The 24,925-nt window shown below is 41.5% G+C and overlaps 1 protein-coding gene across 2 annotated transcripts; it reads right to left on the bottom strand.

Moving 5' to 3' along the window:
* Window positions 1-4,069: 4,069 nt before the first annotated feature.
* Window positions 4,070-24,176, bottom strand: cdh26.2 (cadherin 26, tandem duplicate 2). Of its 2 annotated transcripts, XM_076277325.1 has the most exons (19): window positions 24,044-24,176; window positions 23,172-23,294; window positions 22,894-23,043; window positions 22,427-22,568; window positions 22,096-22,268; window positions 21,707-21,838; window positions 21,171-21,353; window positions 18,482-18,795; window positions 17,954-18,096; window positions 17,162-17,386; window positions 16,797-17,015; window positions 8,113-8,234; window positions 7,928-8,032; window positions 7,162-7,227; window positions 7,022-7,069; window positions 6,884-6,925; window positions 6,747-6,788; window positions 6,486-6,566; window positions 4,070-5,338 (listed from the first exon to the last, which is right to left on the bottom strand). In XM_076277325.1, exons 1-19 carry the CDS (start codon window positions 24,086-24,088, stop codon window positions 5,111-5,113), a joined length of 2,583 nt encoding a protein of 860 aa, XP_076133440.1. In that variant the 5' UTR covers window positions 24,089-24,176; the 3' UTR covers window positions 4,070-5,110. The 2 variants fall into 2 exon arrangements, with proteins under 2 accessions (XP_076133440.1, XP_076133441.1); XM_076277326.1 differs by lacking the exon at window positions 21,707-21,838.
* Window positions 24,177-24,925: the final 749 nt, after the last annotated feature.

Consider the following 24,925-nt stretch of genomic DNA (forward strand, 5'->3'; position numbering starts at 1 on the left):
TCGCACCCCTCGTGGCTCCTGAATGGCGCGAAGCAGGCGCGGCCGCCCAGGCTCCCCATCCTCCTCGCCACTTCCATCTCCCCCGCGACAAACGGGCTCCTCTCCGGGACCCACAGTCGGCCCGTCGAGGAGGGCCGGAAGAGAGCCGCCAGCTCTCGCTGTCTCTCCCCCGGCAGGGGCAGCCTTTCCGGCCCCACCTCGAGTGGCAATCCTGGTGGCCCGTCCTCCGCGCCGCTCTCACTCTCCTTCCCGCTCTCGCCGCCGCTCTCCTCCACGCTCGCCCCTGGCGCGCTCTCCGCCACCAGCAGGCCCAAGTCTTCTTTGAGGAACCCGCACCCTTCCTCCTCACGCGGCTCGAGTCGACGGCCCTCCTCCTCCGAACAGAGCTCTCCCGGCGCTTCGTCTGCCGCGCGGAGCCAGGCCTTGATGATGGCGCCCCTTCTCCTCTCCCTTCGTCGCCGAGCCTTTGTGCGAGCCTTCGGAGCCCTTAAAAGGGCTGGCGGGAGCTCAATCGGCCCCCACCCCGGGGTCAGGTCGCCTGCCCTCACGTAGACTCCCGGGGCAGGGGCAGCTCCGCCACTCAGTCCAGCGTTGGAGGCATCCATCTTCGAAAGTCACTTCTGACACCAATGTAGCGTTCAAAGGTTTCAGGACGCCAAGAGTAGTTCAGAGCAAGCTTTATTACTCAGGAACGAGGGCAGGGACACAGACACAGATCACAATGCACACAGGGCAGGTCAAGAAGACACACACACTACACATACAGGGGAGGTCGCAGCCCCCCACACAAAAAGGATCACACACGAGGGAGAACTAAAAGGGAAACATGTCACACTAAAGACGCTAACTTTACACTTATAACTAAGGAGAAATACAGACATAAACCCCCCGATTGTTCACCCTCGAGTCCCAGCATGCCTTTCGGTGGAGAACGCTAACACAGTCTTTATGCGCCGACGCTACAATACGTTTTCTGTTTGTAATGCCAATCATGTTGATTTGATGGCCACCATGGCTGCCCTAACGTTAGTAGTTAAAGCGAATCATTTTTCAATAGTGCCATTTAGTTGATGGAGATAATTATTCTGGCGACTATACCGAAGTTCCTAGCACACACTTACTTTACAGTTTTGCTTCTACGTCAAATATTTGGTGCCATGTCATCACACACCAATAGATAGCGTTAAAGTATCGCCATGCAAGACTAGACAACAGCATGCTAGTCATGGTGGCAACTGGCAAGATTTAAGATTGATACTGTTAAACAAAACTTACCGCGATATGTTTGTTCGGAACAAAATCCTTTCGGTTGATGTTCACAATCCACTTCTGACAAACAGCTTGGTCTTCGGCTCGCCCTGGGAATCTGTGTAGTGCTTATGTATGGTGTTACACAGGGGCAGGCTGTGTAATAACGGCGGGGGAACGTATATATTTTTGTTCCATATCTGTATTTTCCCACTGCTGTTGTAACAGCCGAACACACAACAGGTTCTTCCCGACATCGTAAGACAATAAACAAAGGGGGGAAAAGACGATTTGTTCAACTCCACAGGTAGCTATCAGCTATCACAAACGTTAGCGCCGACGTGCCTAACCCGCAGTAATGGCACTGCCCCCGCCGGATTCGTCTCAGCGCATGCGCAGTCTTGATCTCGATCTACGTTTCTTTTCTCAACAAGTAATGCCTGTGAATGCGGCGATGACGTATTTTGACAGTTGAGTCACTTGTGCGAAGTCGTACTCGTACCAAAGAAAGCCTAACTGTAAAGTTTGATTTCGTACTTGTAATTTTGAATTCATATTCTTTTCCCATCCGTATTCTGATGGATAAAATACACACAATATATTTTATGCACGACTGGACTCATTCGAGAATTCACAAATAATTATTTTATGCACAACTACAGACAAATACGCACGTGTATCAAATCTATGGACACGAATATTTTGACAGCTATCCCACTCCATACTATCGTCTTTGTGTAAATCAAGTTTGAATTGGAAAAATAAAAAAGTGTTACAATTGTGCCGGTTCTCCCCTACTCCTAAGAGCCCAAAAGATTCTGAAGGACTCTTCTCATCCTAACAATGGATTATTCCTACTGCTGATATCAAGAAGACGCCTATGTAGTCACAAAGCCAGAACTGAGAGACTCAGGAGAAGTTTTTATCCCCAGGCCATCCGAACTCTGAACTCACACTATACTGACTTTGCACACATTCACTCCTCAGCACTCATGACCCTCACACACACACCTACATGACTTTTAGCACTTTTACATCCCTCTCCCTATGCTACAGACCTTTTATTTATTTTCTTATTTCATCGCACGTCAAAACACGCACACACACACACACATATCTGACTTTCTCAAACTTTTGCACATCTCCATAGAACTTTTTATTTATTTTTTTGATTTCTCACACACACCAAGACCCCTGGCAGTTGGGCTAGCTCCTTGAGCCGTGGATCTGCCCAAGGTTTCTTCCTTAGTAAGGGAGTTTTTCCTTGCCCCTGTTGCTCTTGGGTGCTCCTTGTTGGTGCCCCCCCCCCCCAATCCCAATCCTCCCCCACCTTTTTATGCAGCCCTTGCCACTTAATCTACTAACCCCCCCCCCCCCCCCCATAAATGCACAAATAGGCTGACACCAGACATAATTTCACTGCATTTCTTACATCCATGCATGTGACGACAATACACTTCCTTGTATTCTTGTATCCTTGTTCTGGACTGCAGGTAACTTGTTAAGCCAGTGGTTCTCAAACTTTTTCTTTCATTCCCCACTTTGATCAAGGGGGCATTGACTGATGATAGTGGAGATAACGTGTTATCCCGAGGCCTTTGCCTTTGCAGTGTTTTTTCCCCGTCTGCAGAAGTCCAAATATGAATGTAATTCTGCGGCATAAAGCAGATGTATTTGTTTATTGTACAGAAAAATAAAAATGACATGTCAAGCAGTCAATTGACTACATTGCAGTCAAGGAGTAGGGCAAATTAATTTACGAAACCAAAACGTGGGTCATAGTTGTCTAAGCCTCTATTGCGTAGCCTGTTAAAAATGTCGCAAGATAGTATTAAATCGCCAACAACATTGTTTTCTGCAGAAGCCTACCCAAGGCTACAGATTCATTCTGAACAGTTATTTCTCTACTGGCTCAATTATCACACAATACACTGTTTTGATTTGCGTAGTTGCGTTACCCCCAACACTGACAATAACGTAGGCAGCAAATTAAAGCAACACCAAAGAACTTTCCCTCTGTCGCACGCACGCTATTTGTTTATCCAGCACCGGCTTTGCAAATAACGATGTCCACAGACAAGGTAGAATATTTTGCATGACTTATAAAAGCACCATATATTGCGACATCAGATGCAAGTCAAATTTGTAGTTTCTTATGTCTCATTCCATCGAACTACAGATCCTACCCGATCTGCAAACTTACATAGTGCGGTTATAGCCGATAGAATGCCGCGAATGCAGAATTGCCGTTCACCCTGTTACGAGTTGATGAACCACTGAAACGATTTTGGAAACATTATTTTAAGGTATAAAAAACTCTTTGGTGTTGCTTTAAGATATTTTTTCGTTTTGTGGAGGCAGGCTACTGACAGAGCGATGTACAGTGGCAGAGCGACGCACAGTGGCTGAAAGTGGTACTAAAGTTTCACGCAGCTTCACGCCGCGTAATGCTCGACTGAAGTGGCCATTTGAAAGCAACGCTCACTGTAGATTTGTAGATTTGTAGCACTAGCCAAAAAATTTGTAGCATTGTTATAAAACCTTTAAAATCTCTAAACAATCACAAGTAGGGCAGTTCATCACAGTTCATCCATTGCAACTGTCTGGACTGATGAAAGGTCATGTACACCTGTAGGCTACATTGTATTTGGGAAAAGCAGAAGGTATCAGTGTTATTTTTATTTATTTATTTATTTATTTATTAATAAACAGAACAATCCCTGTCAGTTCCATGCAGTTTTCAACAGCTATCAAGAAGAGAGGTCAAGCCATGGATTTTTGTGAATGTTTCTTCTTCTACATATGCAAGATTTTAGTCATCTTTAGTTCATATGATATTCAACTTTATTGTCAATGCACAAATGAAATACCAGTAGTCTAAAACGAAATGCAGTTTTACATCTAACCAGTGGTGCAAATAGCTGACATGCCCAAAAGGGCCTTCATGAAATGCATCCCTAGACTGTTCATACACATTTTAATGGGCCAAGTTGAAGAGCTGTTGTTTGTTATTGTTTGTGCAAATATAGGCTGATTCATGTTCCCTTGCATTTTGCAACTGTGAGGTCCATGGTTATACTGGCTTTCACCAGACCAAACTCAATCTTTTAAGAAATCGAAAAAGAAATCGCAGGCAGATCAGTCCATGGTAGGCGCCTGATAGAAATATTGTTTAATTTTGCGATTGAGATATCCACGCTTTGGCGTCCCCTCTGCGACGTGTTCGCCCCCCAGTTTCAGAGCTAGGCTATTCTAAATGCAAAAATGCATAGAGGGAGTTATGACAAAACCGTGACTGTTAACAAACTAGATCCTAATAGAAAGCTGTTAGCTTTCCTAATATAAGGTATAAGATAGGCCTATTACACAACATCAATTTTCACTAGGCTATATGCTGGCAACCCAAATAAAATCTTCTTTGGGAACTAATAGCTTACAGTATCAAGCGGACTTAAGCTGCCACCTCTTGTTGTAATAGGTGTAATACAGTGCGTTAGCGAACACATCGTGGCTAACTCACTTAGCTCCTGTTAGTAGGCTATGATCAGAAAAGAATGAGATGACATGTTTTTAATACATATTATGTTGCCTTCCCAGCATTGATCAAAGTTCTAAATAGGGATACTGCATTTGGCATTGAATTGAATTGAAGTCTGTCAGTGTGTGCTTGCCTCAAGGCTTGGAATGTTTCCTCGATGACCTGTTGTCACATATAATGCTATTCCATAAAGCACATACCCTGTACTGGCCAGACACAGTTTGTTGTCACATTCCATCATCACATTCTGTATCAGTTTTGAATGTTCATAAGCAGCAGCTAATCAGCCAAACCCATAGTATATCAAGAGAACATTCACACATTTTACACTGTACCATTACTGTAAATTCCCTCCATTAGATCTGGTCTACATATGTGGGCCAAAGTTCTGAATTTCGGGTGCAGATTCTGGAGTAGGTTGCTGTCAACCTCACTGTCGGGGATGGAGATGGCATCCAGCTGGGCGTCTGATGCTGGCTCCCCTTCATAGGCGTAGTCATGGGGATCATAGTCCCCCAGTTCATTTTCAAACGTCTCCAACATGTCGAGTCTCTGCAGAGGTATAAAGCATGTGTGATACAGTAGCCATTTTCAGAGGGTTCCTTTATACTGCATAGGTTCATGAACAATTAAAAATAAAGTTGTTTAACCTAAATTTAAAAAATACAATAAGTAACAGACTAGACCAAATTTGACAAAATAATAAATATAAACAAACCTATTAATTACTTAGAGGAGAATTTTTAAAGGCGCTCTAAGCGATGTTGGGTAACATCACTTCTATTGACGTTAGCTCGCTACTCTCTCCCCCTCCCTCCTACCCTGGAAATCCAGAGTTCTCGCGGGACCACAATTTGAAATTGCTTAGTGAGTCACTCTGGCAATCAGTAATGATGCTCATTACTTATGTCCCTTGTATTGTGGGGCACCAATCACATCGGTGTATCTCATATAGGCAGATGACAGTCGTAGTGTTATCCAATTGCGTCAAAGTCCAGAATCAGTCAGTAAACAATGGTTGTATAGTATTATCCAATTGCGTGCAGTGAGATGAGATTTTCAAATGCATGCTTGGTGCCGCCCCTCAAATTGGGCCATTACATTATTCATGGCCTGACCTTTAATCTTTCGGATTAGGGTCTGGAATCTCCAGGCTACCTCCCTCCCATGCAATTGAAACTCTCCAAACTCTCACCATCTCGTTGGTGATTTGCTGGAACTGTTTGTTATGCTTTTATGATCCAGGTGTAAAGTGTATTCAGGGCACAGGCAGCTAGCGGATGGTGAGGTGATGTTTGCAGTATGTGACAAAAAATGTTTTAGTTTAGAAACCGCGTAACATCACGTAGAGCACCTTTAAGTTAATAATCAGAAAGAGTATTTTTTCAAATATGAGATACATTCAAAAATTAATCTTGTAATATCAGCAAAAAATCCCCTTTTAGCACATTAGATGTTTACATGTTAGTACAACAAGATAGAATTACACAGTGTCAAAGAAAATAATTGTTCAATTTCTATCAAAAAGAGTTATATTTCACTTATTTAAAGTCCATAGAAAAGGAAACCTAATATGAGATTCTACAAGTAGCATGAGCGAAATTATCTCTTCAGTTAAGAAGGTAATGCTTGAGGTTTATACTGGGGAATTAATGTATCATAAACAATGTGATTGTGAGTTCATTTGCGAGATTGTTACCTGGATGAGTTGAGAATTTAAAACATCCGGTCTTATGGATGACGACTCTTGATGGGAAAACTTTCTGTTCATCATGGATCCCTTATTGATAATTTAGCAAATTAGTAAATTATACATTTTCAGTTACAATAAATGTTCACATTTTATTTAACAACAACCTAAATTACAACACACGGACATCCAGGCAAACCAATTCAATATGCAAAACAATTCATTCATCATTCATTCAGATTCATATCATTCAAAAATTTGTGAACATACTTCAGCATATCCAAATTCCCGAAATGATTTCCTACTTGAAGCCTGTTTTTAGAGAGGAAACAAATATATGTAATAAACTGCATGCAATTAATTCATCATTCATTTAGATTCATATCATTAAATTTTTGTGAACATACTTCAGCATATCCAAATTCCCGGAATGATTTCCTGATTGAAGCCTGTTTTTGGAGAGGAAAAAATATATATGTGATAAACTGCATTCGATTCATTCATCATTCATTCACATTCATATCATTCAATATTTGTGAACATACTTCCTCATATCCAAATCCCATATCCCGGAATGATTTCTTACTTGAAGCCTGTTTTGGAGAGAGGAAAAAAGGTGATGTACTGGATATCGTGGATATTAGTGGATCAATGGATAAATTTCATATTGGCAGTTTGGACTTACTATCTCTTGGGTTGACTGCTGATTGAGAGATACTCCATTCCCATACTGTGAAAACCCTGGGACATTCTGGATTTAAATGGGTTTAAATCAAAGTTATGTGAAGTTCTTTATTAATATGTATGCCTCAATAACTTGGAGCAAAGGGCTCTTCAGACCTGGGCCTCTGATTTGTATAACGTGCAACACAGTAGGCAATATTGGCACATGAAGCTAATTTAGCAGGCTAATGTACCTTGACTGCACTTCTGTAAAACTGCAAAAGTGTGCTTGCCCAACTGTACTTCACCAACAGGGTCAGACACGGGAATTAAAACATGTCAGAGCATTGTGTTTTAACTAGGCATGGCTGAAAAATCATTTGCTAATTTAATACCATGCAGCCGACCCTACATGGACACAGATGGGTCAGCACAACACTCCGTGTCTCCACACTCACATGAGTGTGTTCTCTCTAAACCAAGTCTTTCAAAGCCCCATAATCAATGTGAAACTTATTTATATCACCTATTTATCAACTCATGTATGCTTGATTGCACCCTGCACCGTGACAATAAATTAGCTAAATTGGTATCACAGCTTGTTCTCACTGTGTGGTTCTCGCAATGCAAAAGCCTGTTTGTGGGACATATTGCGGTTTCAAATTAGAGCCCCTGGTGTTTACAGAAAGACTATCCTGTACTTTGTCAATGTTTATTGTGAAACCCTGAATTGCATGTTTTGTGTGTCGTTTTTACTACAAGTATTTGGTCAACTTCCACACACTTACGCTCTTCGTGGCAGACTCCTGCATTACGATGACAGGGTTTGTGGAGTTGATCAATTTGACATTCACAGCTTTGCCGATATCAACCTGGTCGACTGGGTAAGGAACCTGAACAAACACAAATGTATCTCATCACAGTGAAGCTCATTTCAGCAGAAATGCCAAGATCTTATCACATTCTATTGTACCTTGCAATCAGTTCCAGGTGTCTCAATATTGGAGGGTAGTAGATGCCATCCTGGACTTTCCTCTGGTTGGATGAAGACTTTTTCTGACTTACAGGAGATTAGACTTGCCAGCAACAGCAAAGCTGTAAACACACAAAGTCGGACAGACAAACAGACACAATCAAAACGCATTCTCACTGAAGATGAATTCTGTGTTGATAAATACGATTCAGAGACTTACACTCTAAAAAATGCTGGGTTATTTTCTCAACCCAAACGCTGAGTTGAAACTGTTGGGTCATTGTGTAGGGTTGTTTTTACTCATGTTGGGTTATTTTCTGTAACCCAGCTTGTTGGGTTGATAGTTTAGGACAGCGCCCCTCCTCTCCCCCACCTGACGTGAGCACACTACCCAGCACCAGGGTAACTTTAACACAGCTGCATAGTTATTTGAGAGTTCGGGGGAAATCGTTATTCTTTCAACCGTCCATGCAGTCCAGCAGCTGTCAACATGCAGTGGAAATCAGGCAATTTTGGAAGGTATGTATCTGCTTTTAACTTTTTTTATTATTATTATTCAGACGGATTTTAAAAGTCCACCCAGATACCCTTCGTGATATGAATGGATATTCTGCCTGCCAATTTCGTTCAGCCTAGCAGAGCAGGTTATGAATTGTGTCATTCAAGCCAGCTAACGATAGCTAACATTAACTTACAATTACTGCTCATGTTAATGTTAAATCTACACAAAGACAGACTCTTAAAAACATAGTTCTGTGTTTACTTGGGTATGAACTGCTGAACAGAAACAAAACAAACTTTTACAACGAACTAAAGTTAGCATACCAACAGCTGGCTAGGTTAACGTTAGCAGACGGTTGGTAATGCTAACGTTAAATTAAATGCTTCATGGTAGCGCTGCATACAGTCGAAGTAGTCTCTTCACAGGTACGGTAATCATCATGCCAAACAACATATTAATTTATTCAGGGTAGCTTCATATTATATAGCCATGTAACTTACTGGGTGGTTTTTGGTGGTAACATTAATGTTACAGACAACTTGAATATAACTAACTGAATGTGTTAACATGAGCTAGCAAACGGAGAGAAGAAATACTCTTTTCTGATTGGCTGGCGGGTGGCCTTTAATTCTGAATAACAGGACACCGTTCCATATCAATGCTTATGAATGGTAACTATAACAACTATAGTAGGACGACAGTTGCAGCGCTCTAGAATCTTTTGGTTGCAGGCTTCCCAACAATGGAATCAACTGTAAACAGGCTAACTGTCCCTGCTAAAGTTGTACAACAAGCTGAACTAGTGAGCTTCTTTTTAAACCGAACCGCGTGTTTCCAGTGTTTACAGTGGCAACCGGGTGATAAGCGGGATAACGGCCTTCGAGGTGTGTCCAGTTATACGGAATTAATAGACCTCTCCAGAATATATCCCGCCTCCTAACTTCCGTATCCATCCAACTTCCGGGCGTGGATTGTCTATGGGAAATAACATGGCGTTTTGAAAGATCGTACCTGTCAAACTCTGTAGGTGACACAGTAGAAAAAGCTGCTGGGCAGATTGGCCTACACACTTCTGCCATCTAGTTTCTACTGGATTTTTTTATTTTCGGTGCCGTTTGAGTAGTATAGTCTATAGTATACTACTTAAACGGCACCGACAATCAAAAAATCCAGTGGAAACTATATGGCAGAAGTGTGTAGGCCAATCTGCCCACCAGCTTTTTCAACTTCGCTACCTACAGATGTTTTACCGGTATGATATTTCGAAACGCCATGTTATTCCCCATAGACAATCCACGCCCGGAAGTTGGATGGATACGGAAGTTACGGAGGCGGGACTTATTCTGGAGAGGTCTATGGACTTGGGCGGAGGCAACTCCCCTCCGCTGCGCGTCGGGGAGTTTTTGCCCCTCGCCCTCGTCCATTAATTCCGTATAACAGGACACCTCGGCGGCCGTTATCCCTTACCTAGCGAACGGTAGAACTATCACTGCCACTAACGTTATTACTGAACGTATGTTTTGTCAGTCTGCTGTTAAACAACTCCATGAGGTGGTCATGGTTTCCGAGTGTGTTGCGCTAATATTTTGTCTCCGGATTTTTAATGTTTGTCAACATTATTCACTGATAATGGTTCGTGAAAGTCTTTGTAAAGTTCTGTCAGAATGATGATCACCCGGAGAGAAGGAATACTCTTTTCTGATTGGCTGGCGGGTGGCCTTTAATTCTGAATAACAGGACACCTCGGCGGCCGTTATCCCTTACTTAATTCACTCTTTTTTCTTTTTTTGATTGACAGGGCTTACCCCCAAATGGACCGTGGAATCTAGCTGTCTTCATGGAAGTAACTTATCACATGCTGATGCTGCTTTTAGAGTAGGCTATCCATTCAAAAATAAAGTAAACTGTCAAATAAATAATTATGTCGAACTGTTTTATTTAATTGCATGGCTATTTGTTGCCCATTTTCTCTCAATGCAACCCAAATACTGGGTTTAGAAAACCCGACAACTGGTAATTTTAACTAGCAGTTCTGTTGATATAACCCAGTGGTTTGGGTTGAATCTATACCCAATATACTGTGTGAATTTTACTCAACATTTATATAGTTATAACCCAGCATATTGGTTACCTTTACCCAGTCTATTGTGCCAATTTAACTAACGTTGTGTTGATATAACCCAGCGTTTTGGGTTAGAATCATACCCAATCTGCTGGGTTTAATAATGTACCCAGACCATTGGGTTAGGATAACTCAATGTGGTGTTGGTCCAATAGTTAACCAGCGGCTGGGTTATATTTGGGTTATTTTTAACCCAACATTTTTTAGAGTGTAGGCCTACGACCTTTTATTATCACATAGGTCTCAGTGAAAAAGCAGTATTACTTTTTTATTTACATAATTCTGAAACAGTTGTAACGTGATTGAAACCCGGGCATAGACATTTCAGTTACGCCAACTTATTTTTTGTATGTGAGAAAGGAGACTCGATTTCACTCTGAACTTTTATATGAAAATTAATGTATTAATATGTTCAAGTATTTCAGACAGACTGTGGCCTATTAACAACTTCAGGCCTAGCTGTATGTAGGCTAAGACGCGGTCAAGGCGCAGTTGAACAAAGGAATCGCCCAAACAATAAAAAAACACCATTCAAACCAAACTCAAAATGTTCAATGAGCAGTTGTTCGTTAAACAACTTCCTTACAATACATATAAATAGCAGTCATCTTCAACAATCCTCTATTGAGCTCAGGAACATTAAAGAAATGTAGGCCACCACAGCAAACAGTTTTCCGACATCGGTCTTAACATAGCCCTAGGCCTACAACACAAAATGAATTGTTCTCCTTGAGCATACGATGTCTAATCAAAAGAAAGAAAATGAAAGAAAGAAAATATATGAAACGAAATCAAAAGTTTGAGTTGGTCAAAAATCAACTGAAAGGAGTCAGAGAAGTGAAAGAAGTGAGACGTTTTGGTTGTGTGGGCGCCGCCATGGAAAAGTTTGTGGTAACGAAGAATTTAAATGGGATTGGGGCAGCGGTAGGTGTGGAGGGCAGGTGAAAGGGTTTTTGGAGGCTACAAACAGGCTTAGGGAAGCTGATCACATCAACAGAAAAAGTTTCAGCATTCAGCGCTGTTTGTTCGTAGATAGCTCCAATACTCCTACTCCTGCTGAATTCTCGGAAAAGGGGGTTGGAGTCCAAAAGCGCTCCCAGGGTATAGAATAATCCACCAGAGTGATAATAGAATCCACACAACCTTTCCACGTTCAGCTTTTTACTTCTCAGTCAACTTCTCTCTCACCGCAACTCATCCGCCATCGGCCCACACTCTCTTCGCCATAGACTTCATTCATATAATGACAGGCCTAACCTCAGACTCACGTCATCGCGTCACGTCAAAACACAAAGAGAACCTCTCAACTGCCACCAGTCTACACCAAAAACCACCAGTTTATTATGACCGCCGCGCAGCGAAGCGGCGGTCATATAGGTTTAGTCAGATTTTTTTTTATTTTTATTTTTTATTTTTCGCATGTCCAAATTTCTGTCAATGATTCCCGGGACTCTGAAAGACCGGGGTAGACGAAACTTGGTGGGCATGTAACCCCATATGGATAGCATGGAACCATCGTTTTTCGTTTTGATCTGTAGCCCCCCCGCTGGACTGCACCCCCCGAAAGGAGGGTAGGGCAGACACAGTTTTCTGTGAATATCTCGAGAACCGTAAGGTTTAGGAGGACCATTTTTTTTTTGTATGTTGATCTCAAGGGGCCATGTCAACCCATTCCATAACCACTCATTTCATGTATAGCGCCACCTAGTTAAACACAAAAAAGTAAAAATGAGGTGTTGTAATCGCAGGTATCTGTGACCTAACATAGTCAAAACTGCACGAAATTGGAAGTGTAGGATCATTATGACACCCTCTGAATGCACGCAAAGTTTCGTGGAATTCCGTTCATGGGGGGCCACACAATTAATTCATTTATGTTACTATACACCAACTGGCCTGTAGGTGGCCGGAGACAGTTTTCTGTGAATATCTCGAGAACCGTAGGGCCTAGGAGGTCCACCTTTTTTTTGTATGTTGATCTCAAGGGGCCATGTCAACCCATCCCATTACCACTTATTTCATGTATAGCGCCACCTAGTTAAAAATTAAAAAGCAAAAAATTAGGTGTTTTCATCACAATATCTCTGACTGACATGGTCAAAACTGCACGAAATTGAAAGTGTAGGATCATTATGACACCCTCCGAATGCATGCCAAGTTTTGTGTACTTTCGTTCATGGGGGGCCTTACAATAAAACAATTTATGTGTACATTTAGTGACGTACACCAACAAGGATTCCCGGGACACTGAAAGACCGGGGTACACAAAACTTGGTGGGCATGTACCCCCACATGGATAGCATGGAACTGTCATTTTTCGTTTTGATCTGTAGCCCCCCCGCTGGACTGGACCCCCCGAAAGGAGGGTAGGCCAGACACAGTTCTCTGTGAATATCTTGAGAACTGTAGGGCCTAGGATGACCATTTTTTCCGTATATTTGCCTCCAGGGGTCATGTTAGCCCAGTTCATGTGCACACATGTGCACAAACAGATACACACACACACACACATTCACAGTAATCATGACACATACTCACACAGTAGACATATGTACGCTTCCATGCACAGGCACATACACAGGCACGCACACACACACACACACACACACACACACACACACTCACACACACACACACACCCACACACATAACATAAACATAACACAAACAATCAAGAATTTCTCATAATTATGAACAGGCAAGATGGAGGTGGGGTTCTATAAAATGAATTTTACATGTGAAATCTATGAACTAATCATGTTTTGGTACTTGTTGTCTAGCAGATACCAGTGAGAATTGAGTGTGGATAATGCAATTTAGTGAGACAGTTAGAATCATAAAGGCCTTTCAGCGTGATTTCTTTTTGTGGAAAAAATGTGCTGGACTGGGCGGCGGTCATATTTTGTACCGCTCTGCGGTACATCTAGTTAATTATTATTTCATTATTATATTATTATTGTTTAAGTAAGCAGGCCAGTGGCTTAACTATAGGTGCAGCAAGTGCAGTCGCACCAGGGCCCGTGACCTCCCGGGGCCCGTCGCTACCCCCGCTCTGCCTCCTTTTTTTTTTTTTTTAGAACTTTAGAATGTTAGAGCAGAGAGAGTGAAGCGTCACTTTGACGATCTATCGGAAGATGAGCGCTTAACCGATGCAGAGAGATGCTTCAAAGTGCAGGTATTTAATGCAACTCTGGACATCATAATCAGTCAGCTCTCCCAAAGATTTGCAAGTATGCGGGAAACTTGTCATGTGTTTGAGTCTTTACGTCCTATCAGGGCCACGTTTGGGCATTGGGCAAAGGGGCTGCTGCCCCGGGCCCCGGCCACTAGGGGGCCCCAGCGCGGGACATTTAAAAATGAAAACAAGTGTCTTATCGTCACCTGTCTTTGCCCGTATCAATGCATGCTATCACAGACAACAATGACTTCGCATGAGACAATTAGGAAATATGAAAGCGGAGCTCGAAAAAAGAGAGAGCTTCAGCCAGACGTTCTCAGTAAGGCGCGCCAAAACCACGGCCGTACGCACTGTATCAGCCAGGCTACTCAACAACGAGAGAGAATTTCCCCTGTGTGCGTGTATTCACACCAAATTGGCCTAGGCTACCATAACTTCTCAACTCTGCACAGTAGCCTATTCCATGAACTGCATGCCAGTAGGCTATTTACAATTTTCTGTAAAGTAAAGTTTGTAAAGTTATCAAAATCAACTTAAATGCAGAACTATGCACGCGCGCATCTTTTGTTTGAGCAGGAGAGATACACAGGCATGCTACAGAAGTTGTCGGATAGCTTGTTGTTTTCTATTACTATCTATGCTGGTTATCAGCACACAATGGTATGAGCTAATTCATTAACTCATTAACTCGAGACTCATCATGGATATAACACGTTTTTTTAAACAACGAAAACAGAAAGGATGGAGACAGCAAAGCGAGAGGAGTTATTTGAAATGGGCAAGCGGCAAGCACAAGGTAGGGAAGATTATTGCTTGTCAAAACTTTAGGCTAGGACAAAATTAGGTAACTTTAGCCTTTATAGGGCTATACAAAGTTGTCCAAATAAATAGGTCGTTAGGCGTTGTTGTTATAAAGATATTGCATGTGGATGTTATTAGCCTACTACAGTATGTAGGCTACTTTTTAACTGATCAATGCAGGAACCTAACCGGGACAAATATTATCAAAGCGTTGAAAGTTAGGTGGGTGTGTGCGTACCATCGCATTCATTCCTGCAGGCGCCCTGTCCACTTTTTTCAAAACGAGGATCAAAATAGTGAATAAGTCCATGTCTACTACCCCTGTCCCTGACAACGTTGCCGTTATCGGCTACGACACCCCCCTTGTTTGTATTTGATGTGGTTGGGCTGTGTGTGTGCGCTAGACTGCGTGTTTCAATGTATTTCACGTCGTGGCTGGCTAGGGCTGCGTGTTACAGTGTATTACAGACAGCGTGTTACAATGCATCATGATGTGGCTGTGTGCGTGCGTGCCAAACTCTAGGCTACAATGTTTCATGAGTTCAGAGTTCGGGAGTTGCACATTTTAGTCTGACCTGGGTACCACTGGACGTTTTCAAGCCTTAGTTGAAGTAATTAATGGTAATAGTGTAATATTTCATGGTTGATTTTTTTGTGTGCATTGCCCCATGTTTGTAGGCTACTTGTTTTTTGTATGTTGGTACAATTGTGTTATGTTGGTTATACGGTTCCACCATATAAATGCAAAATTCATTTTTACATTATGTCTGTCATAATTTAATTGTGTGTGTCTCTCTCTCTCTCTCTGTCTGATGTATATTGATAATAATAATAATAATAGTAATATATATTGAAAAAAATGGGCTGGTGGGGGGGGGGGGGGGGGGTTCGGGGAGGCCTCTGCCCCGGGCCCCAGATGACCTTAATCTGGCCCTGCCGTCCTATGACCCTTCAACTCGCAGGTGATGATGAACTGCTTGAAAAGGCAAGACGTTTGTCAGACCATTATAGCAGGGACATTGCACCGACATTCCCAACACAACTCCTCTCATTCAGGTCTTGCTTTAAAGCAGAGATTTCACAGAAGTCATCTATTTTTCAACTTGCCAAAATGCTGGTGGTAGATTATGACAGTGTAACATCCACATTCGGGGAAGTGTGTACTCATGTTGTTTCTGACATTGCCTGTGACTGTGGCAACAGCTAAGCGATCTTTTTCCAAACTCAAACTTATTAAGACCTATACCTAAGGAGCAGCATGGGGCAGGAGAGGCTCCGTGGGATTAGCTTTCCTGTCCATTGAAAATACGAGAGCAAGAGCATTAAATATTGGGAACATCGTTGACGATTTTGCACAACGAAAGGCTCAAAAAGATGGCCTTCTTCTAATGGCCTAATTCACGCATATTCGGGATTGTATGCATATGAATGATTTTATTTGGTTTCTGGACGGTTAAATAAGTTAGGCTACATTCAGTTTTGTTTCTGCGCAGTGCGAGTTTAAAAGCAAGCAATCTACGCTTGCAGTTTCAGCAGAGGGTTGAAGAGGCGCATTGAGTGTTCCCATAATTCCATGCGAGTTGATGTTAATGCAGTAATATTAGATTACCCTGGCCTGCAGGCTGTTAATAAAATGATTTTTTTATGTTTTCACATGTAATGGATATGTAGTTGTGTGTTTTTTATTTGAAATTGTAATCGGTAACTACTAAACTACTTCGGTGCCTCAGGCCCTTTGCATAAACAATTGAAGTCACCCTTAATGTGTATTGCATGTATCAGAGCTAATTCATCCTGGGCCAAAGTTTGTCGGTATGGGGTCTGCGTACCGCTCTCGCACCTGGGCACCCCATTGGTTTTTTGCGCCACTGAAGCAGGCATAGCTAACCGCTACACAGTGAACATGTATTTGCTCTTCTGTGGTACAACCATCTGAATTTCAGTCACATTGTGCATTTTGGTTACTGATTCACAAGTTTCTGTGTGTTCACTCATGGTCTGATTGAACACTTCTGTTGTGAATGACAAACCTAGAATGACTATGTTGAGTAAAAAAAAAAAAAAAATCTGCATGGCCTCACCTAGTAGGAGCAACAGACCGAGGATAACAATGCCAATGGCACTCCCACCCATTTCAGTGGATCTGCTCCGCGATAGGCAATTCTGTGACTCTGTGCAGTCACACACTGTGACAGACAGATTTTGTAGGGAATGGTGGCCTTGAGAGTCGGAGATCTTCAAAGTCAGTTCGTGGTGGCCTGCGTAAACTGCCGTGTCCTTCACCAGGTTTACTTTTGTTCCTGTTCAGAATAATTTAGAAAACCGTACACAACTATGTGAAGCAAATTTGTTTTGACTTTTAAGAGAATGTCAGATGCCCTTGCATTGCCTTAATCATATTTAGAATATTATATAGGGCAAGGCCTAGAATAATGTGGATTCATACCATATGTAGGGTCAAGTTTCCACCTCCCCTGGACATCTCCGAGCAGTTCAAAATGGAAGGGGTCACTGTAAGGGCTTAGGTCCAGATCCTGAGCAGTGATGCTAGCAGAGATGGGCTCATCGGACAGACACATGGCCAGCACATTCTCGTCCAAGACAGGCACATTGTCATTCTCATCAATCAGGTAAATATTGAGCGTTCCAGTACCAGTCATAGGGGGTTCCCCTGCCAAGTACAGACAGAGAAAAAGGCATTTCCTTATATTTAAATCAGTTATGGTTAAATGTGCTTGTCTTTTTAAAACATTCTGTCATGAAAGGTCAACAGTTGCAGCAGCTCAGAAAGTGCAGCGTATGTAGTACTAGTTAAAAATTACACAACAGTAAAGCTGGGAGGAACAGGAGATGAGTGCATGCATGAATGCACATACTGTATGGGCTGTGCAATGCCCGTATTCGTAGATAGCTATCTGAGCTGCTGTGCAAACAACCCACCTCATGTAAATCTTTTAACTCTCTCCCCCACACACACTATCACAGCAGGTACAAAAACAAGATGCAGGTACAGAAATGTACTGTACTTTACAAGAAGGTGGCATTCAACCAGTGTGCTGTGAATACATTAATAATGCACTAAATTAGTTTGAATGGAAGCATATGCTCAGGGAATTCTCCCTTGTACTTATGCATACAGGTATACAGTTTATCACTCAACTCTGTTAGTATCCTTCTTTAAAATCAAAATTCCCAGGTTTATGACTAATCTAGAAATGCCACACATCTAATTGCTTACCATGGTCCACTGCCCATATGATTGCAGTATAGAGACTGTCATTCACATAGGGTGACTCTCTGTCCAGGACTTTTGTCGTGCTGACTTGGCCTGTCTTAGAATCCACCGTAACCCAACCAGCTGGATCTTTCCCGACTTGATATCTGAGGAAGAGACAAAGGTTGACAAACAGACTGAAGGGGAGAGCTAGGGCAGAGAGACCCTTGGGTTTTTAAAAGGCCAAAAGTTTTGTGGCATGTAGATGTAACTGAACTACAACCATTCATCCAAAAACCAAAACTAGAGCTAAAGGGTTAAGCAGGCCAAGCAACACAGAGGACATGTTAGAGTAATGTTAGTACTGACATTGACATGTAATGTTATAGATTCATGAGTTTGCTGACAGCGGAATCGGAAAGAATTCATCATTTAGATGCTGTCATGTTCTAGATTACTCTTTACATTTTACATTTAAACTTTGACATTTGGCTTACTGATCCTTTATTCAATACCACATAATTTGTAGAATTTTCCCCCTCATGCTCTTACTCAAAACTACTGGCATAGACCCCATCGTGATCATCTGCAGTGAATTTGTACAGGGGCGTTCCAACAGGAGAGTTCTCCATCACCCTTATGTATTTAACATCAGGAAGGAAGACAGGAGGGTCGTTGGTGTCCTCAACGGTAATGGTGATTGGCCGAGAGATTACAGGAGGGAGGTTATCAGAGTCCCCTCCTACCCATGCCACATCCCACAGTCCCTGCTGAGGGCGACCATTGACTTGGCAGGTAAAGTAAGGCTCTTCATTCTCCACAGTGACTGACAGCTTTCTCAGCTGACCATCTTCATAGTCTAAGGGCTGAAGTACAAACAGAACGTTAAGCTATTTAAAGGGGTGGTTCAGGATTTTGGACATAGGACCTCATTTCCAAGTAAGCAAGTGTGATATTTATCAGTGGAGACCGTTTTCAACACATTTCATCCAGTCCTTCTAATTGCAGAGTTTGCAGGTGCTAGGCTAGCGCAAGTCAACGGTATGTGCTAGCCTGCCACTAAAAACAGTCTTACCCACTCCAAAGTACACCCGAGGCAAATAAATTATAACGCCAGACTATCGATGTAAATGTCTGTTTTGATAGTGTTATTTCTAACGTTATTCTATCCTTGCATTTCAACGATCGCATTACATTTTGAGGGACGAGTTTCTTAGCAGCGGCGGAATTATACTTGCTCCGGTTAGTAGTACTGCGCCGAAAAGTAAACAGTAAAGCGCACTCCAATGGGGATACCTAGTAGTAGCCTTGGTAATATCAGTCCGCCGCTGAGATGCAAAATGACTACTACCAACTTCAGGGACCAAAGTATAACTATTGCAACGCGATGCGAGGGTAGTTGTATTTCTCACACTATTTTATCAACACAGACATTTACATCGATTGTCTGGAATTTGCCTCGGGTGTACTTTGGAGTGGGTAAGACTGTCTTTAGTGGCAGGCTAGCACATACCGTTGACTTGCGCTAGCCTAGCACCTGCGAACTCTGCAATTAGAAGGACTGGATGAAACATGTTTCCACAGTCTCCACTGATAAATATCACACTTGCTTACTTGGAAATGAGGTCTTGGGCCCTATCATGACATTCTAAAGTGCATCGTCACTCGTCAAAAGTCTATTCAAATTTAGTAGGATGTCCAGTTCACATTGGGAGGGGTTTCGTTCTCAAAAGTGGAGCGCATGGCGTAACAAGGTGTTCCTAGGTCTTTTAATCAGTCATATGGGTGTGTTTGGGGCGTAACATCATTTTAAACCAATGAGAATGATATCTGTCATTCCCTTTAACGGCGCAACGCGATATGTCAAATAAATGCATCGGTATTTTGGCATTCAACGGCGCATTTGAAGGAGGCTGCTTGCGAGACCGTATGGAATAGTCATTCTTAAACCATGCTTTACTAAAACCTAGCATAGCCTTCACGCATTTGCACTAGTCTATTATTTGAACTCATTGGCAAAGTGAAACTAACTTCACCAAGGAGTCAGACAACGACAAGACAGTTATATGCAGTTACTTTCACTATTGACTGACAATGGGTTACCATCGAAAACATAGGCTGGAAAAAGCAACACTTACCCTAATGTTGCTCAAATGACTGAATAAAACAACATTTATCCTGCAGAGGAGTTGCTTATATCTCGTGACAGTGCGTCTTCAGCTGTGCTCCATAGCCTACGTGTCTCTCGCCTCTCCCCTAATCACTTTTAACCGTCATTACCAATTTGCAAATGATGGTGAATAACTACTCATCATGAGATGTACAGTATTTCGTAATATCTTTATTCTAATTATGTTTACCATTGTAATCGTGCAATTTGTAATGCTTTGCATGGACGTGCGCTGGTGTGCGTTCATGAATGATAGAAGGATGGTGCGTGCACCTGCCAATATGACTGTTGACATGCGCTCTTAAAATGGTCTATGATAGCGATTTTTAGACAACACGCCAGGTCCCTCCCTAGGTTTTTAATTGCCACACCCCTGGGCGCAATGCTTAAAAAATAAAGGTGCAAAATAACGAATTCAACTTCGCGCCGGTGAATAACGAACTTTACGCCATGCGCTGGTGACCCAAAATACAGCCCCTAATGTCCAAAATCCTGAACCACCCCTTTAAGTAGATCAGACTTCCTTAGGCAAGTTTTTTGTGATATGTTATCACAATTTTATTGTTATTATTTTATTGTATCAACAAAGTCATAAATGTCATTCATGACAGGAAGTAATTCTGTGATGGCTAACATCATACTTATACTCCATATAATTTACTTTACACAAGGTAAACATAATGCAAGGTGCCATGTGAACTTAAAAAACCTTTTGGATTGCAACTATATAAATTAAATAATGATTTATTATTAATTATAATGATAATATTATTATAATTATAATTATTTTCTGTTTAGTTTTCTGTTTAGTTTTCTGTTTATGTTTGTGGTATTTGGGAGACACTTTTGCCCAAATCGACAGAATATACATATTACATTATTAATAGTTAATTAATAGTTTTCAAATTAACCCTTCTTATATAACCAGTTACACGATTACCTTTATATCCTTTCTAATTCAACACCTGAGTTGTGCTCACTATGTGTGTTTTAGAGATCTACAAGTACCATGAAATCTCAATACATACTCAAAAAGCTAATGCTGGCTGTTATTCTTAGCTAAATATGTACCTTAACAACTGTCAAAACTCCTTCATTCGTTTCTGGATCAGTCGTGATCTTGAAATATCCACCTGGGTCTCCATGGAGCATGTACTTGGCCTTCCAGGCAGGCGTGCCTTCAGTGTCTTCATCAGAGACTTGAATTCGTAGAATGGTCATCCCACTCTCTCCTTCTTTGACTATGCCAGAGCCCTATAAAAGACAGCAGAACATATCACTTCTCACAGACTAGTAGGCTACTTGACTGTGAGAAGGCCAACAACCTTTTAGGTTCGGCAAAAGCAAAAGGTTTATGTTGGCCACTTCTCTACCAAAAAGTAGATTGCATCCTGTTAGCCTCACTCCTACTGTGATAAACAAAGTTCATGTGTTTCCTACAAAAAGCCCACACCAGACAAAGACTGAGATTACTTTAGCTATGTGAAAACAGTGAGGTGAGAAACTGAAGTAACTGAAGTTTTTACACTTATGACAGATTACATTTTTTGGTGCATCGTGAGCGCATCTCAGAGCTAAAGTAATTATAGGTGCTAATCCAAACTTACAGTTTGACCGGTGAAGATAGGAGGGTGGTTGTTTTTGTCGTTTACATTGACTGTTACAGTGCCAGTGCTGGAAAGTTGAACTACTTCTCCCCTGTCCTTTGCTTCAACCAAGATAGTATACTTCTGGTATTTCTGGGGGGGGGGGGGGGGAATGAAATTAAAAACCCTTTCCTAAATGTCATAAGCCAAATATTGAGTTGTACAAGAACAATGCTAAGACATGGTCTTCAAAAGTAAATAGGCAAACCCCCTCATGTTTATTGCAAACTGTCTCTCCACAGTAAATCCAAGTGAATATCTTGTGTAATATTCTCTGTCAGCTATGGAATATGAACAGCAAAAGAGATTGAACAGCAAAGACAAGAAGAGACCGCATTGGTCACACTCACCTCATAATTTAGGCATCCCTTGAAAGTTATTTTTCCTACGGTATCTGCTTGCGCCAGGACAAAATCAATGTCAGGATCTTGTGGGGTAACGGACACAATTCTTAAGTCAAAGGTTCCATTTGAAGTTGTTGAATCATCCAGGTCATCTGCCCGCACTGTGATAATGTCTTTACCTGTTGATGTGTCAGTCTGTTTAATATTATGGTATATTTGTGAAATACCTAAGAATTCATATGAATAATATAAAGAACTGTCTTAACAAGTACACTCTATGAAAATCAATCACATATCATCTATGGTCAATAAAAGCAAAACTACCATAACAACAAACCTTGCTTCGTTGACTCATCCAGGCTGATTTTATAGTCCCCTTCTAGTTGTGGAGTATTATCGTTCACATCTTTGATTTGTATCTCAATGCCAAGCCGTGTGTCAACTTCACCATTTGACACATTTTTGGCTTCAAAATTAAGCTTCATTCCGACATGTAAGGAATACAAACATTGAGATGTATAAGGAAAGAGAAGAGAAGCTGTCCAAGACCCTCCAACAAATCAAATCACAAATCACAGCTGCCTCTAAGTGTTGTGCTCACAACTTATCAGGGTCACAACTTATTTCTAGTTCAGAACTTAACTATTGAGGTGACTGTTCCAAGTTAAGTGATGAGATGTGCTACAAAGTAGCACAATTATCCAGTTAAGCAGCAAAATGCAAGATCTATGTTGATGAGACATTGCCTGCTATGGCATCAGTCAACCACACACTGTGAAGAAAATGTATATAGTGAGTATTCACCTTGAGAAGTTTGTATTCCTCAAAGTTCACTTTCCGTTTACTCCACAGGGTGCCATCCCTCTGGTCTATCTCAAGCACATCCTTTGGATCTAGGTCAACACCTTGTCCACAGATGTGTAACTTAACAAAGTATTTAACATCTAAATGTATCTGAAATAAATAAAAAACAATTGAACTCAAACACACATGTACACAAAGAAAGAAAAAGCAGTATAATGTACAATCTTCAGATTCATGGACCACTGATCAGTCTGTGTGTAGAGTTGTCTTATCCTCACCTTCCCCAGTTTGTAGGGATAAGGACCTGGGTACTCCTCCTCCATGTCAAAGGAGTCTATGATCCAGTTTCGCTTTTGTCGGATCTTACCCCTTGACGTGGCAGAATCCGTAAGTACTACTGCCTAGTGTCAGTAAGAGCAAAGATCACATGAAGGATATTAAACCATGTTATGACCACCTACACTAAACTGAAACTTTATTTGTTATTTACTTCTCCATCTTCATTTGGAGCAAGGTTATATATTGACAGATGCACTAGGGGTGGCCCTTCCTGCATTTTTGTACTAAAAGAATGAATATGGAGGACCCCCTTGGCTGTGTTCGCTTTGGGCCCCCAAATTGCTAAATCCGGCCCTGCATGAAAGATATTAACCAAGTGAGGTTGTTGTTCACATACCCTAGACAATTGCCCAGGCCGCCACTAAGGACCCTCTGCAGCAGTATCAGTATGGTATTGTTTTTCATTATTTCATTTTGAATGGTCCATCACACACAATTTTGAGACTGACAAAAAGCACTTTTTTAAAAAAAAAAATTAAAAAAAACTGACTTTGGTCTTTTTCACACAACTTGTGCACCCTTAAAGGGGGATCAGATACAGTAAGAGGCCGTTTTTGCAGTGAGGTGCGCCTTTTTTATGTTATGTTATTATGCCTTAGGACTTCATTGATGAAACAATCAATTTGATCCATTCTCAATCCCATCCATCACCAAGGTGTACATTTATATAGGTTCAGAAATATTAATTCCTTCATTTACTAAGGACATGAAGCAAGAGGTATTTGATCTAAAATAGAGAGTGTCTTTGAAGGTCCATGCTGTTTTGATCCTAACATTGACATTCAGTATAGAAGTGTGTGTGTAAACTTACCAGAATCAGTAGCATGCTAATAGTCCAAGCCCCCATTGTGCCCATAGATACCAGGAAAGTCACACCGGGGCAACAATGTGCATTAAAGGTTCCTTCCTCCACGACAGCCTACCTGCCACTGGACTGTACTCTTGTGGGTTGTCCCCTTTTTTAATGTAAGGCTCGCTCAAAAATGACATCATGCAGTCTACTCCAGTGATACCGGAGTGCATATGCAAATACAATACCCTCAGTGTGTGGGTGGACACGCTTTGCATGTGGTTTTGGACTTCAGTAATAACAGGGTGAAACCATATAATCCTGTGAGGGTGTTCAAAGGTGTAGTGTCTCTATTTAATCCTTATGGATTATTGATATGAATGATTTTGTTTGGAATATGACAGTAATCCTAATTGCAGCAAAATAAAAACATTTGTAAATGTCACATTTCACAGTGACTATTCTTAAGTTGGATATCCTTCATGAACATTGGCACTTACTTCCAGGGAACTTGGGGATGAAGTACATGCTCAGACAAGACAGTATTCAAGCACATAGACTTACTTCCTGCATAACCTTGCCCCAATGTCTTGCTTATCAATTTATAGGGGAGAACGGGCCATTTTTTACATTCTTCATTATTCTAATGTGTCAAAGAGACTTTGTTTTGTAACTTTCACACCAAACAAAAATCCAAAGTGGTATACAACTTCTGTAACCAAAAACTCTTTGATAACTTATAAGGGTAAAGAGATATGCTCTCTGCAAAAAAGTTGTTCTTCTGGTACAACTTACCCCATATCTGGGGTAAGATGAGCCTAGGTGTGTGGTAAGTTGGTCCAAAACAAAGATTTCAGGTAAAACATTTTTATTTTCTTAAAACGATAATTTAATTTCTACAAA

Source organism: Alosa pseudoharengus, unplaced genomic scaffold, assembly GCF_046254945.1.
Source record: "Alosa pseudoharengus isolate Yale_2024_CS ecotype anadromous, Long Island Sound unplaced genomic scaffold, YU_APseudo_1.1 YU_APseudo_1.1_scf_9, whole genome shotgun sequence".
Taxonomy (NCBI): Eukaryota; Metazoa; Chordata; class Actinopteri; order Clupeiformes; family Clupeidae; genus Alosa; species Alosa pseudoharengus.